The sequence below is a fragment of the Charadrius vociferus genome, unplaced genomic scaffold, assembly GCF_000708025.1.
Source record: "Charadrius vociferus isolate BGI_N301 unplaced genomic scaffold, ASM70802v2 scaffold45, whole genome shotgun sequence".
In the NCBI taxonomy this organism is placed as follows: domain Eukaryota; kingdom Metazoa; phylum Chordata; class Aves; order Charadriiformes; family Charadriidae; genus Charadrius; species Charadrius vociferus.
This window is the reverse complement of record NW_009648712.1, coordinates 332480-349017: the sequence shown is the minus strand read 5'-3', so window position 1 is coordinate 349017 and position 16538 is coordinate 332480. Positions and strand designations below refer to the sequence as shown.

The window sequence follows — 16538 nt, the reverse complement described above, 5'->3', positions numbered from 1 at the left end:
TATTCTAAAAAACTGCTTCTTTTAGAGGCAAGCTAAAATGTTTAAACAAATCTAACATTTGCAGAGAAGAGTCTGGGAGGTTTAGAGGAAAATGTACATTCTGACAGAAAGCTTGCTGCACTGAACATTGCTGTTTAGTGTCATGGGACTTCATCTAATTAGACACCACTTATAAGTACCTGTTATTATACCATTTTGCAAACCCACCATATTAAAAAAAAAAAAAAATGTTCTTTTTCCACACTTTATTTAGCTAAGTATTTCTTGTGCTGCCAGCATGATCAGAAGGCTGGAGCACATCTCCTGTGAGGAGAGGCTGAGAGAGTTGGGGCTGTTCAGCCTGGAGAAGAGAAGGCTCTGGGGAGACCTTATTGCGGCCTTCCAGTACTTAAAGGGGGCCTACAGGAAAGATGGGGACAGACTTTTTAGCAAGGCCTGTTGTGATAGGATAAGGGGTAATGGATTTAAAGTAAAAGAGGGTAGATTCAGACTAGATATAAGAAAGAAATTTTTTTAAAATGAGGGTGGTAAACACTGGCACAGGTTGTCCAGGGAGGTGGTGGATGCCCCTTTCCTAGAAACACATTTAAGGTCAGGTTAGACGGGGCTCTGAGCAACCTGATCTAGTTGAAGATGTCCCTGCTTATTGCAGGGGGGTTGGACTAGATGACCTTTAAAGGCCACTTCCAACCCAAACAATTCGATGCTTCTGTGATGTGGGCTAGATGAGGTGACAGCGAGGTGGACTGAGAGCTGGCTGTGTGACAGAACTCAGAGGGTTGTGATTAATGGAGCACTGTCAAGTTGGAAGACTGTAACCAGTGGTGTTCCCCAGGGGTCAATACTCGATCCAATCTTGTTCAATACATTCATCAATGACCTGGATGAGGGGACAAGAGTGTCCTGGATGAGGGGACAGTGTATCCTCAGCAAGTTCGCTGATGATACCAAACTGGGAGGGGTGGCTGACACTCCAGAGGGCCGCGCTGCCATCCTGTGTGACCTGCACAGGCTGGAGACCTGGGCAGAGAAGAACCTAATGAGGTTCAACAAAAGCAAGTGCAGGTCCTAGACGAATGCTAGGCACCAGTGTATGTTAGGGGTGGACCTGCTGGGAAGTAGTTCTGAGAAGGATGTGCGGGTCCTGGTAGATAGTAAATTATCCATGAGCCAGCAATGTGCCCTTGTAGCCAAAAAGGCCAATGGAATCCTGGGCTGCATAGGGAAGTGCATGGCCAGTAGGTCAAGGGAGGTCATTCTCCCCCTCTACTCTGCACTGGTGAGGCCATAACTCAAATACTGTGTCCAGTGCTGGGCTCCTCAGTTCAAGAGGGACAGGGAAATGCTGGAAAGAGTCCAGCAAAGGGCAACTAAGATGACTGAGGGATTGGAGCATCTCCCTTATGAGGAAAGGCTGAGAGAGCTGGGACTCTTTAGCCTGGAGAAGAGGAGACTGAGGGGAGACCTTATTATTGCGTACAAGTATCTAAAGGGTGGGTTGAAGGAGGATGGAGCCACACTCTTTTCAGTGGTTCCCAGTTACAGAACGAGGAGCAACAGGCACAAGTTGGAACATAGGAAGTTCCATTCAAATACAAGGAAAAACTTTACGGTTAGGGTGACAGAGCACTGGAAGAGGCTGCCCAGGGAAGTTGTGGAAGCCCCTTCTCTGGAGGGAGAAGCAGGGGAGTTGGACTAGATGATCTCTAGAGGTCCCTTCCAACTCTGAAAACTCCGTGATTCTGTGATTCCATGACTTTAACAAAGGTCTTCCAAAAATCTATTCTCTTTATCATCTAAGAAAGCCCATGCTGCAGGAGGTTGCACTTTTTCCACAGAAGAGAAGGAAGAGAGTGTGGAAAGCAAAGCTCCAAAGCTTCCAATAAGCTCTCTGCGAGCAGATCCCACCATCTGTAGGCTATCTTTTTGACGCTAACGGGCACAAGATCACGCAGAGCTTAATGCAGGGCCAGGCTTTATATGACTTTTTTCCACCCCGCATATAAAAACAAAATAGAACTATTTTATGCTTTATACGGGCTTCTAAGTAGAGGAAGCAATTATTTAGGTGACGAAATTTCATTAAGAGCACATTATTAATGTTCACATTTGTTCTTAAACTGTATCTTAAAATATCATCACAGCACAAAGCCCAGTAATCAAAAGCAGTTTTACTAAGCACCAAAAACTTCCACGCCTAAGAGAACAAATTTTAAAAGCACACTTAGGAGATTCAACCAACCTCAAAGACTGGTTTGCCAGAGAGCAAAAAAGAAGCAGCCAAAAAATGGGTCAGTTCAGCAGAAGCAGGAACCTTGTGCCAATCTTTCAATCGATTTGATTTAAATCAGAATTTAAAAAGGAAGTCCCAGGAACCTCCCCCTCTCCTGCCGCCAGAGAGGGGGTCATCTTTGAAGTCAGAGCTTTTTTTAAAAACAGAGACAGATTACACATAATTCAAGATCACATTACGGTATGATTTTTCATTGCTATGTTGTAGGTATTTACATAATCACATCAGGCAGTAACTTGCACTGCAATGAAAATTACCATATCAAGAGGGCAATAATGTGGCTGTATTTTGTTGGCATAAAAATCTCATTACACTGGTTTCCCTAAAATAGAAAGTCAGTGTTCACATTATAAATTATAGCTTCTTTGTTAGGCTTTTATATCACCAGAAGGCTATCTTAACACACATGGATCTGACCTGCAGCCCTTAAGCAAACCCTGTATTTTTTTTCCTCTAACAGGTTAGAAGATCTACATCAGTAGAAAGATCAAATATTAAGTTTTCCTACAATAGGAACAGATTAAAAAAAAAACCACCAACCACATTTACTTCTATACCACCAACAATAAACAGCTTAAATAAAAATTAATGTATTTATTGTGTATCACTTGCAGGTGTAATAAACACTGCAACAGCAAAACATGCCCCTGTACTTGGGCATGTAATACCCTAGGACACACAAAGCTGACTGGTAGATACAACATTGGTTTTCTAGAAAACACACTTCCTTCTGAAGTGCATTCCAGTAGTCAGGCAGGATACCTGCAATACCTGCTTACTCTTAATCTCAAACATGTATTGAAGATGCATGCTGCTATAAGTGTTTGAACAAACAAAAGGAGGAATCATTTTTGAAACAAGCAACAGTTTCCCCTTATCTTTTGAACTTCTGTTACCTAAACAACAAGTTCTGCCTGTCAGATCACATACATAAAGTGAAAGTTACTTTGTTGGCTTTTTACTGTCTGATTTGTGACCCATACAATGCACAAAGCATACAACTGAACTCATTTCATAGTAACCCTTCAAAAGCATTTGCAAGGTAGAGGTCCTTATTGCCCAGTCTGCCTAATCCCCAAACAGTAGGACCAGAAAAAGATACGAAACTCAGCACAAAGATGGTTTTACATCTCTACATCTTTTCTGAGCTTCAAGTTAAACCTAGATGTTGATGCACCTACCAATTAGTCTAACAGTCAGGGCTCACACAGTGCATAAGAAAACAAAGGCATTTCCTTTTTTTTTTTTTTTTTTTACTTCCAAGAACACTATTATAACACAGCCTAGCAAGTCAGGGGTGCTACAGAAGGGGGTTCTCAAGATTTCCCAATTTCCCATTGCACTCTTCTGCTAGAGATACGCAAAGCCGTTAGAACATAGCCAAGAATTAATTCCACTGTTTTTAAGCATACTCCTGACAATATTATTTTCTAACCATAAATGTACATACTTAAAAATTGAAGGAGAAATAGCTATAACAAGAAGAATCTATAAAACAGGAAAAGGAAAAAAGGTGGAGTTCTACATTACTTCGTATCTTCTGTGTAACACAGTACCTTCTATGTCTTCTAAGAGCAATATTGAATTGAATTAGGAAGAAAACCTGCTGTTATTTGAACCAAACCCAGGACTAATAAGCTACTTTATGCAAATGCATTAAAATGAAATTTTAAGTACATTTACAATGACATATAAAAGCTCTAAGCACTGAAAACAGCACATGCATCACCAAAAACCCCTACAGTCTCAATTTCACGGTTAAATGCACTGTAGGAACCCAAACATCTCTTTTTGATGGCTTACTTTAATTTACATCTTTCTCTTCCCCCAGAGAGATAAAAATGTTATAATCAGTCATTAAGTGGCTACGTATGTACCAACATACAGCCTCTGCAGTAGTAACAAGAAATAAAGTGCCAGACAGCATCAGTAAATACTAATATTTTTGGCTTTGTTGCTACTTAAACAAAGCATAAAGAATGTGTGTGACTCATCAAGTGTCCTTCTCGACCATTGCCAAATTTCTGCTTCTGTTCAAATTTCTTCTGAACCACTCTAGGATGTAGCTCAACTGCTCTCTACTGGCCACTTGAGAATACTGTCCAATCATGAAGGTGCTACCCTTTTACAACACTGAAGTCAAAGCATCAGCAATTAGCTTTTGCCTTATGGTTTACCTTTTCATTCTATACCCATGTTCTGAATGGAGCTGCCAAAACTGCAGGCTACACATGGACTTTCATAAAAACCTTGCAAGTCACTGATGTTGCCCACCAGAAAATTAGTTTTTCAAACAGAAACATAAATGCTGCACAATGGTATCAAATTCCAGCATTCAAGTAAAGACTCAAGAAATATATAAATTAGCACATACAAATTTCTTTCAAAACACACATTCAGGATCATAATTTACAAATGATTCCCCAATATGGTTTCTAGATTCTGCCCTACAAAAGAATTGTTCTGAGGGGCATTCTGGCACCAGAATTCTCTGTAATACATACAGGCTGCTGGTTTGCACCCTTGGATACCTCACAAGTTTCCTGTTTGTGTCCAAGTGAGCTGGTTTTCTGACGAGGCCCTAGGTGACTGCCTCACAAAGCACTTCTGTACCATTCATTAGCTTAAATCAACACACGTATGTGTCTTCTACTAGTTTTTGAACAGGTATACATACGTATGTTAATTTAATAAACACAAGCCCAAAATACAAATTTTAGAGCCTCCCGGAATGTATAACTGTCCAGACCAGCTTTCTAACTGAAGTTTTTCTGTTCCCTGGGAACAAACAAAGGAAAGCATGTCAGCGAAGCAAACTGTAATGTCTCTCCTCTCCAACATTACGCATTTCTTCTCCCTGCCTTTTCCAACATGATTACATAGCACCACATGCACCTGGAATATTTGCAGATTCATCATGAGTCTTCCCCTTGGAGGAGAATGAAACCATTTTTGTGAGAGGTATTAAATATGTTTCTTACCATAACACTGTAAGGCACTCAGGTACTATAATGATGGAAGAAGTATGACTTTCTATTGACGAAATTAGTCAAAGTAAGCTTGCTCCAGAACAATGTGCAAAAGGTAACATATCACACAGAAATCTTCAAATCCTTTGGACTAAACTCTGAAAAGCTGAATTCATACCCACACCAACTGGCTGGTTGGAGTTACTGCATTAATTTCAGTAAATTAAATACAGCTCCTCAGAAACAAACAGGGCATGCCTTATTTGTTGCCTATAGTTAACTATTTCTTTTTTTTTTTTTTACTATTATTTAAAGGCACAACTGTACTGCAGACATACAAGCAGCTCATGCAGATATAAAAACATTTCTTTCAGGATGACATAATAAAGAGGTTTCTGCTTTTATTAGCCAAGTAGAAGATACTCTATTTTATATATTCCCAAAGTTCCCCTCTTCCCAGGCACTTTAGGCCATTTGGCATAACTTCATACATACAGTAAACTGTTCCTGCAGCATTTAAAACACAAATTTAAGAAATGCATCTTTTGTTTATATGTCTACCCAAAATATGCACACAATAAAGCTTGAGGTTCCACTTCTCATATTCATTTCTAGAGAAAGGAAACTTAGGTGCCTGACAACATTTTTAGGAACGTTGAGGAATCACAAGTCCTGTTGTGCAAAACTGCTTGGCATATAGGAAATTAAGGCACTTCATATATGAAGATATCTTATTCTAAGTACATCATTTCAGACATCCAAGTCCAATGCCTGAACAGAAACATTACACAGCAAAACGTACCAGTAAGAGGGGGTTTATGTGAATGCAGACTGCAGGGTATGCTGACAATTAACTTATGTTCTGGAATTGGAAGTACATCTTCAGATTTCCTGTCGCATAAATCAGAACAAGAAAGGAAGTATGAGAATGAATACCACCAAATATGATGCTGCAGGTCTCACAGAGCTACTTCAGATGGGAGGTAACACACAGAATGCTCATTCACAGTCAAACTTCAGGTAAGTTGAAAGGAAGTTAGATGTTGCTTAGCCATAACGTATAAAAGGACAGTTTATGAAATCACCAGGGCTTTAGACAAAATGTGGTTAACTATAGCCATACAAAGCCATTGACAACAAACAACATAGGCCTGTATGTTTTCATGTGCAGAAAGACATCAGCATCCCCAGAATGGTGTCAGGCTGTGCCAAGGACTCACGGTCCACAAGAACCTGGCAGCAAACAAAGTCCCATCCACAAGGCTTTTATCTGAGCCAGTTCCCCAATACAGACAGATACAAGGAGCAAAGGTTTCCAGCCTTTAATCTCACAAAAGCACTCCCTCATCCCAAAGCTAATAAGGCTATCTTTAGGTCCAAAACAAGTCAAAAAATGACACCAAGAGAAGATTTTGGGACATTATACTGCATCATGAACAAGTGATACATACAAATAGAACCCGAGCAGCCTCAAGAAAGACATTTACCATAAATATCCTGGCATACCTTAAGCCTTCCTTTACATCTCCTTGCACTCTCCCCAATACAAGGACTTCATAGGGTTTTTTGTGAATCCAAAGGGAATACAAATTCTCCAGCTCTAGTAATCTGACACAAAGGAGTTAAAAAAACACAGTGGAAGATTTTCACATCCAATTTTTTTTGAGACATTTTCTTTGATAAAAAGGAAGATACTGATGATACCATACCTCTCATATACAAATGCACATAGTAATAAATAGACAAATTATAAGAATATAAAGCGTCATAGTGCAAGCCCTGTCTGTCTCAAAAAAACCAACAAAACAAACTGAGAACTTACTTTTACCCAGTGCCACTCAGCAAGTGTCTTCACAGACCAATGAGGATAAAGTTCATCCTTAACGAAACGTAAGTGTTTCTGTCTATTAGTCACCCACATGACCACAAGACAATTTGGAGCAGCAAGTGCTGGTACAGGAATCTGCTTGATTTGCCATGAAGACAAGTGGTTGTATCTATATGGCAATACAGTGAGAAAGCAAGTTAGCATACACTAAATATAAAAATTGCTAAGCAACACAAACGAATAAAGAAATTACACAGCCAAGACATTTCAAGAATTATGTCCTGACAACACAAGTCAAAAATGGATCAAGACTGACACCCAGTGGCCAAATCATATGGAGTCCAATATAAAATCTTTAGTGTCTGTACTTAAGTTTTACGGAGCAGAACCTTTAACTACGTATTTCTACTATTCCCCCAAATAAAGTATTATGAGTTGTGATTCTGAAGAAGTCTAAAAGCCTACATTTAATTCACAAGCCCACGTTTTATTTAAGAGCTACCATATGTAATTCCATACTCTCATCTTTACACCAGAACAAAGCTATTTAGTGAAAATGAGCTCTGTAGTCAATGTAATATTATTCACTTTTCATAATAAGCTATCTCTCTTCTGAATGAAAATGACAAGTGAGTCATTTACAAGTGCAAGGGAAACACTCATTTGACTGGCAAGTTAAAAGGTCATGAAAGAGTAATCAGTTCTCCAATTATTGCAGAAGTTACTCATTATTTTTAAATTACCACTCATGGTAAAAGTTCTCTAGGCTATTCAGAAGAGTTCTGCATATTTCTGAGCTAACTATATGCTACATCGGTGAATGCAGTATGCTTTGCAGATTTTGTCCTGTTCTACCATTTTTCTCATGATGCTGTTCTACACTACTAATGAGTTGCAATTCATGGAACCTACACATTGCAGCATCAAAAGCATTGGCACACTACCTACTGGATTTGACAGCCACTGCCTAGGTACCTGCAATCCCTATTTATTGCAACAGTGAGAACAACAGTGAGAAACAGGTAACAAGGACAAAATCCAAAATACCTCCTGGACTACACTTCCTAGAGAAAACAAGATCACAACCCAGATCTGACATGCTTAACAAAGATTAGCCATCAATAAGGTAATTAACAGCAGCGATAGCTCTTCCACCTTTTCCCTTTATTTTGTAAGGGAGAGAAGGCCTTGCTGGCGAATTCACACTTGTGAATAACTACAGTTTTTCTTTGAGTAACTTACATAGTTAAGAAAAACACTTTAATGAGCTAACTATGGGTTTCTAGAGGTTTCTGTAGGGCTTTCAAAGTAAAAGCTACTAATCAGTCCCTGCATCTTCAAATTATGTCTTCATAATAAGCTTCAAAAGCTACAGTAGACATTATTCTAGACAGTTGTAAGGCCGTAACTCCTGCCTGCCCTTCTGTCACATGGAAACAATTCTATGGTAATCAAGAGAGCTCCACTGGCATAAGCCTGATGTTACTCAGTGGAGAAGGAAGCCCATAAAATTTCAGGTTAATGACTACATAAACTCAGAAAGTTCCTATTGCACTTGAGGATTTTACTGCTGCATTATCACTTCCTCTCTTCTACCCATCAGACTAAAGCTCAAACTACACCTCAAATTAAAAAAAAAAAAAAAAAAAAAAAACAAACCCAAAATCTTCTAAATTGGACCTCAGTCCTGGAAATACTTATGCATTTATCTAGCTTTATGCCTGTTAAAGTAACCCTATTAATTTCAAATTAGTATCAGCATGATCCAAGCCTTACAGAACAGTTGATTTCAGGCTTTCCTTATAACTCTCAAGGACTAACATTCTCATTTAAGATCCACTATTGCAAATATTTTGTAGGCAAAGCATCCAACACATTTTTGTTAATTCCCCGAGACATTTAATAGACTTGAAGGTAGGCATGTGCCAAAACATTTGCTAGTTTAAGCTACAGTCTCACAGTTATATCAGTCTTAGACTGCATCAGTATATTAAAATGTTAATTACCCTTTGTAAGCTAGGACAACAAAGTTTGTTTAATTTTATTTTAAAATTTACCTGTTGCTTCTTTTAACAGACTTGTTCTCCCATGGTGGATCAATCACAATTACATGATACTTTTTCTTGTCTGGGAAATGAAATTACAAAAAAAAAAAAGCCAGTAAATTAGATTTAAAATAAGTATACTGGTTAAAACTGATAAAAGCTTAACTAACCACATAAAGACAACACATACAGAGCCAACTATGCAGCAAACCCACAATTTTCTTCTGTTCTTTCCCAATAAGAAGATAAAAGGCTTCTAGCACACTTGTTTTAATCCAGATAATCATATACTTCAGAGATTTTTAGGCTGATTACCTAATGAAAGGACGTTTATGTGATCTATGTTAGACCCCTCCAAGAAATTTTGAACATCTTTGGGACTTTCAGAAAAAAACTGATAGCAGAGTACAAGTCTCAGATGAAAATTTCTTCAAGCTTCCAAACAGAGGTTAAGTAATAAGGCACCCAGCTGAGTCCAAGGCTGCAGCCCTGAACGGAAGATTCCTGCCCTGTTTGATCTTTCAGCAGGCCAATTAGGACACACAGAGATCCAGATCAGCCCTGGAAAACTGTGTTTTGCACTACTGGAGATGAAGAGAGACAGAGAGCTAGACTCAGTGTGTGAAATGGAAATTAATGGACAAGAGAAAGAGAACTGGAAGAGTTTTAATGGGGGAAGCTGGGTTTACTTTACTTGGAGGATAGAAGATCCATGAAAAAACAGGACTCTTCATTTTATTTTTTCCACAGAACATACTTGTTCCTTCATTGAGACTGAGTCTGATGCTAATTATTTAATCAGCTAATAAGAACAGCAGCTTAATATTTCATGTCCATTAAATATGCTTTACACATCTTATTCCTTTGTTAACATTGGGGGTGTTATCCTGACAGCAGGCTGACAAACAAGAAATACTGAAAGGGAAAAACCAAGATAATAATTAAAATGTACAGTAGACTTCCTAAAAAAAAAAAAAAAAACCACACACAAAAAAACTAGAGTCATGGCGTTATATTAATATTCACTGTTGATTACTTAAAAAGCATTTTCTCAAATTTCTTGGCCTAGTTCCTGACCTTCGGAAGAATCCAAACTTGCTATATGCACAGCTGTGATTCAGAAAATAGTGATCTTCCTCCTTTCATAAAGCTGGCTAAAATTATTATTTGGATAACAAGATTCCACCTCCTGCATGTCATCTTAGTAAAATAAAAAAAAAAAAAAATCAGTGGATATTTAAGTTGCATGTTAGAGGGAAGAAACATATTAACTAACAAATCTAAAATTACTGATTAGAGGGTAAAGCAGTAATCCCCAGGTTTTGCTTACAGGCATCGTCTTTCCTCTAAGACTGTCTGACGAAACTTAGCTGCTGATAATAAATAACAATAATAACAAATGTCAAGTTGAAAGCTAATGCAATGGTGAAGTACAGTGAAGAATGTTGTACGCTGTCACCTTAAAGCTTTCTGCGCGATCCATTAAGGCTGGAGATACTGGCTTGGACAGCTTTTGGTTTACTTTTAGAGTTACTAATTCTAAAATCCCACCACCTCCCTGTCACTGATTTTGGCTTAAGCCAACACTCAGCTGTGAAATGTAGCAGCTGAGAAGTCAACTCATGTTTGCTACTCGTGTTCTTGCTAAAATGTTTACCTTCCACTGGGTGCAGCAGCTTCTCTGGAGGACACTGGGATTGGTCTCACCATCAGTTTATGCCTATATAAACAGACCCTACTGCTGAACAAGATTTATCTGTAAGGGAATATTGCTTTAAGGTGCATAATCTCATGCCTCTCCCATGATCTAGTCTACCTAAAAGCCAAGACAGAAGAAACGCCACCCTAGTAGCAGCATGGACTTATCTTTGTTAAAGCCTCATCCTGCACAATAGAGAGCCAGCAGCATAGCTAATCCCAATTTAATGCATTTACATGACTTCTATACCGACCATGGCTCAGAACGTGTTCACAAGCTGCCGTATTTTAGGCTTCATGTAAAATGCTGTGGCTGAGACTTTCAAAGGAGCCTCCATGAGACAGATAATCCCCCCATGGCACGAGCTCCTAACCACTCAAGATTCTTTTGAAAGCCCTCACCTATTAACACAAAGTTTTGAAAGCTCGCAGCAGCGTTTCCCATTAGTGTGATTCTGTATATTAAAATCTGTTCACTGAATTCTTAGTCATCTTGACATTAAACGCCCTTCTGAGGCAAAAGAGAAGTGGTAAATTCTAATGCCTAATGATACTTACAGTTCAGCAGGGACTGTAAACATGAAATATCAGATAAAAGGAAACTGCTTTTCGGTGGCACCAAGTACTTCTGCCCCATTAACACAACTATCTTTGCACAGTTTGAGCTGTTTTCTGTAACACACGAAAGCAGGTCCTGCTCTGGAATGGAGGTTTCATCATCTAGCACATGTACAGCTTGATGGTCGCTTTCACTCCCAGCTGGAAATTGCTTTGCCATTTCACATAATTCAGCCAATCCGCAGCCAACATGTCCAGGAACAACATTCTTCCTGCAACTGAGTTCTGCAGTAGTGCGGTGAAGAAAACCACTTTTGAGTCCTTCTTGGACTAAATGCAAACTGCCTTCCCAAATGAGCTTCCTGACCTGTATGGTCATAAAGAAACAAGGGAAAAAGAAATAATCTTTCAAGTATCTACCCAATCTGGGAATGAGACAGAAATCAAAACATTTTCAGTCTGCAGAGTGGAAAAAGTATCTCTGCCAAATACTGAGATCATTGACTCAAAAGCTACAAGGGCATGCTAGTGAGGCCATGCTAACTTTTGTTGGGTTTTTGTTTGGTTTTTTTTTTTGTAAAGTGGCAATGATTAGAAGCCTGGAGAAAGAAAGAGCGAGAGACTACAAAATAAAACATTTCACAGACAACAGAGGCAGAATATTGCTGTTCTAAATAAACATAAATTTCAAAGCAATAATTTGAAGTACAAGTTCAAAGTCTAATCTAATTTCAAGTTACTGTGCCCATAACATATTTTTAATTGGGATGTACACTGGGATCTAATAAAAAAACCCACAGTATTTTCACATTTAAATTCACTTCTAGAAACAACAGTTTATGCATTTTAAAAGTAATATGGAAGTAAAACAAATTAAGTTATTAGAATTTAGTTTTGCAACTTCTAAGTGAAGACATCTCAAATAATCTGCCAGCGAGTCCAGGGAGACAAGATTCTTGGATCTATATAGACTTTCATTCACTTCAGCACCCTCCCTTAGCAAAATTTAAAGACCTAGTTTATTCCCAAATCATTGAACCTTCATGAGTTTGAATTACCAATAAGGCACTTTTGTTCATTTAGAACAGCAATACTGCCAGTTACAGTAGCTTTATCAAAGGTTTAAAATACTTATTACGGTTTCTAAAGCTCCTGATCATGGAATCTTCAATTTTAGAAGATGTTTTTACAAAATATTTTTATTACAATTTCCAAATTAATGAGGGTGATTTTTTTTTAATAATGTCTTTAATAGCGCCACCATCTAGACATTTGAGGGGAGAGAGTCATAATTTTTTAGTAAAAGTTCATACTGCTTTAATAGAATTAATAAATATATCTTTAGAAATACTACAAGTTGTACAGCTGAATTAATGCTGATGGCTCTTCTTCTTACCCCCTTGTGTTAATTCGCAGGTGGGCAAAGCTTCTTGACTATCGAGCAATTTAAACAGTAGTTTTAACAAATGGCCGAAGAAATTCAGCATATTTTTTACTGTTCCCTATGCTGACTCTGAAATTCATAAATGGATTCAAAGCCTACTTTCACTGGCAGACACAAATATGGGGGTTTTTTTTTGGAAAATTATTCTAAGATATGAGTAAGTGCCAAAATAAACTGAATTGACTAGCCAACGTTTAACACTACAAATACTGTAAAAAATAGTATGTTCTAACTTGTGAGTGGTCTCAGAGGCTAACTGGTATCACAGATTTTTCAAAACTGTGTCTTTTTTGCATATTCACCAAAAATCATTTGAAGTTACACAGGTCTCCGAGGCATCAAACAACTTCTCTTCATTTCTTCCTTTATTCCTACTGTTGAATGACTTTATTTTAGCTAAAAGGTTTTCATACTCATAAAACTCTGTTGGATGTTGAACTTGAAAGTTCTCTCTTTTAAGGTGATTCTGCACATGCACAGCTTATTCACAACAATAATTACAGGACCTCTGTATATATATATAATAACAATATATATTTATTATATATATAATAATTACAGCCACACTCTTCTCGGTGGTTCCCAGTGACAGGACGAGGGGCAATGGGTGCAAGTTGGAACATAGGAAGTTCCGTTCCAACACACGAAAAAACTTCTTTACAGTTCGGGTGACAGAGCACTGGAACAGGCTGCCCAGGGACGTTGTGGAGTCCCCTTCTCTGAAGATTTTCAAAATCCGCCTGGATGCAGTCCTGAGTAATGTGCTCTAGGCAATCCTGATTTAGCAGGGGAGTTGGACTAGATGATCTCTAGAGGTCCCTTCCAACTCTGAAAATTCTGTGATTCTGTGACCTCTACAATGCATCATAGCAAACTGTATACATTTATGACAAAAATGTTGCCAAGTAAGAGAAGAAAAATTTAGTCATTTAATATAGTTAAAAAGGAACAGAATTAAACAAAAAGCCCAATATAACTAACACCTTTGTCAGAGGAAAGAAAGCAAGCGTAGGTCCTAGCTCAGCTTTTCATTTCAAATCAGTCACTTCCTGGTCAACATTCAGCTCATAACTATATAATGCTCACTTATCCATAACAGTAAAAGATATTTTATGAACGCAGCTTCCAGCTCTTCAAAACTTCTCAGCTTCCATTTGATGTTGTTTGTTTTGCACATAGCTACACAAAAGATATTCTCTGTATGCAGTTGCTTATTTAAGGACTAGAGAGATGACCTTCCTGTTAGCAGAACAAGCTACAAAAACAGAACTTGTCCACAACCATGCCTTGCACTCCATACGTGGTTCAAAGTCAGGTATCACGTACTTGCAAAATATGCTCTTGTTCAAACTTACCTTTGAATGGTATTCTAAAGCATCTACTTCACCTTGGTTGAATACACATTTCCTTTTACGTTTCTGCAGAATAAGCAAACAGTGGACAAAAAAAAAAAAATCCGTATTACTCCATGATGAAATGAAAAAATAAATAATCAAACATACCCAAATTACAAAGCAACTCTTCTAAAAGCAGAGGAAACTTTTCATCTCTTTTATCACAAGTAGAAGCCCAATAAGCAAAAAGACGATCTCAAAATACCTGAGGCTGCTGTAGGCATTCTCAAGCTACATAGGCTTAAGGCTGTGTTACGTTACTCATGGCAGTGGGATGTGAAGGTACCTAGTGCACGCCACAGTTCATGTTCATGCCTCCTTTGGGTCCATACCAGAAGGTATTTGTTCAGCTGCCAAGTGTGGTTTACCAATAACAGGAGAAAATTAACTAGGTCTTTCATGATTACATTTGTTGGTTTAGACCAGTGACTCTCATGTTTTTTGGTCCATAAGAAACAGCACTAAACAATCCACATATTGAAAGCAAATTCATACTGTCCTTCCCTCCTTGTTAATCTGCACATTCTTGACAGCTAACACAGTTTCAGCTGAAGTCCCTAACCACAACCAACATCAGAAGATTTTGTGAGCAACTCGCTGCTTTTGAGTCACAGGATGCACATTACTGACACGAGGGACAGAAGAATATCCTCACAAGTGCTTACATTTTCCTTACATCTTGAAATTTATTGTGGGAAAGTTCCTGCTTTCCTACATAAGCTCAGGAAATCAAAACGTGCACGACAATGTTAGTGGTATATTATTTACCAGGAGATTACTGCCATTTACTGTATTATGGAGAACATACCTTCCTAGCACCAGCAACAGACTCTCCAATGCCACTCTTGGTTTCTTCACAGTGTTCCCCTCTGTTGCCGCTGGCCTTGACTTCTGTGAGACTCACTTCAGGGCATCCCTGCCATAGCTGTTCCTCAGGAGCTGCAGGTATATGGGGCTTTGAAATGTCAAAGAACTCCTCCCGAAACACATATCTCTTCTTTGCTGTTTTACCTTCTGTCTCTACCGCATCTCCAAGACCAGGAATAGGACCATCGCTTGATGAGGAGGTGGCAGCAAAGGTAGAAGTAGCATGACAATCTCCAAGAGAAGTATCGAGAGTGACACCACCAGGGTATGCAAAGGAGTCACAGACCTCGTAGCCACACTGGTTGATGAAAGAGAGATGATCCACAAGCCACCCTGCTGTCAACCGATGTACCACAGACATCACAGCTCCATTTTTCAGGAACTAAAACCAACTCCTTGAAAACATAGCCAGTAATCGTATGCACTTCCTGGAGCAAGCACCTCCTGTGGGAATGTTTTTAAGAGTTCGCTTTTCAGAACTATCACGATTTGATAAAGTGGCCACCTATCTTCTGACAGACATTGCCGTACCCACACATGACGCACTGTAGAAACTTCTGACTTCAGCTAGGTTCCCCATTATGACTTCATGTTGCATCCCTATTTCACTTTTTTTGTAGTAAGCAACTTTTACATTGTAATAAGTAATTTAGCAAAAGAATTTTGCTTCAGCTAAAATGGATGTGTGCTTGTTATGGCTTTAGCTAAGATGGGCGCATGCTTGTGATGCGTTTGGAAAAGGGATAGCATAAGATAGGATATCAGACAAAAGCAACAGTTGGAAGTACTGAGCATTGCAGAACAAAAGGTGGTGTAGTAAGCTAAGATAACCACAGAAGTGTAAAGAATAAAGAAGCCCCAAGAAGGACATAGTGATTAAGACTTTGAGCCTCCCTCCGATGACCACCAGGAAGACCCCTGAGGAAGCATATCACCTGCACGACTAGAAAGGAAGGGGCATGTTCGAGGGTGGGTTGCATTCCAAGAACTCATTGACTATGTAATTGGGGGTGGGTTGCGCTCCGAAAACTCATTGATTATGCAGATGATTTTCAAAGAAAAAACATGAATAAGGAATACAAAATAAAAACAAGCGTTTGTAAAAGGGAAAACGAGCCACGGGAGGAGAAATCCCCTGCGTAACTCCCAAAGCTGCAATAAATATTCTTTGCTCCACCGAATTTGCCCCGACTAAAATTTAATATAGCGAGCATGTTTATCACACATAACCTTCTATAGTTTTACACAGTTGGATTTACTCTAAGATGAGCTTTCTAACAAGTTAGAAAATAGCACTATGGCAAAACAAGACTTTATACAACAGCCCTCAGGAGCAGCAACACAAGGACAGGGGGCAGCCGCGGCACCAGGGCGGCAGAGGCGAGGCGAGGCCCGGCCACAGGACCCGCAGGCACACGCAGGGCCTGGGGCTCGGGGGCGGC

The 16538-nt window shown here is 39.0% G+C and overlaps 1 protein-coding gene across 1 annotated transcript in view; it reads right to left on the bottom strand.

Moving 5' to 3' along the window:
- METTL4 (methyltransferase like 4) overlaps positions 1-15457 on the bottom strand; it is a 17360-nt gene extending 1903 nt beyond the window's left edge. Inside the window, 8 exon segments of the mRNA XM_009886622.1 lie at positions 6065-6153; positions 6769-6834; positions 6836-6870; positions 7085-7259; positions 9148-9217; positions 11392-11758; positions 14191-14253; positions 15038-15457. Of these exon segments, the coding sequence (XP_009884924.1) occupies positions 6065-6153; positions 6769-6834; positions 6836-6870; positions 7085-7259; positions 9148-9217; positions 11392-11758; positions 14191-14253; positions 15038-15457 (1285 nt within the window).
- Between the last annotated feature and the right edge of the window lie 1081 nt (positions 15458-16538).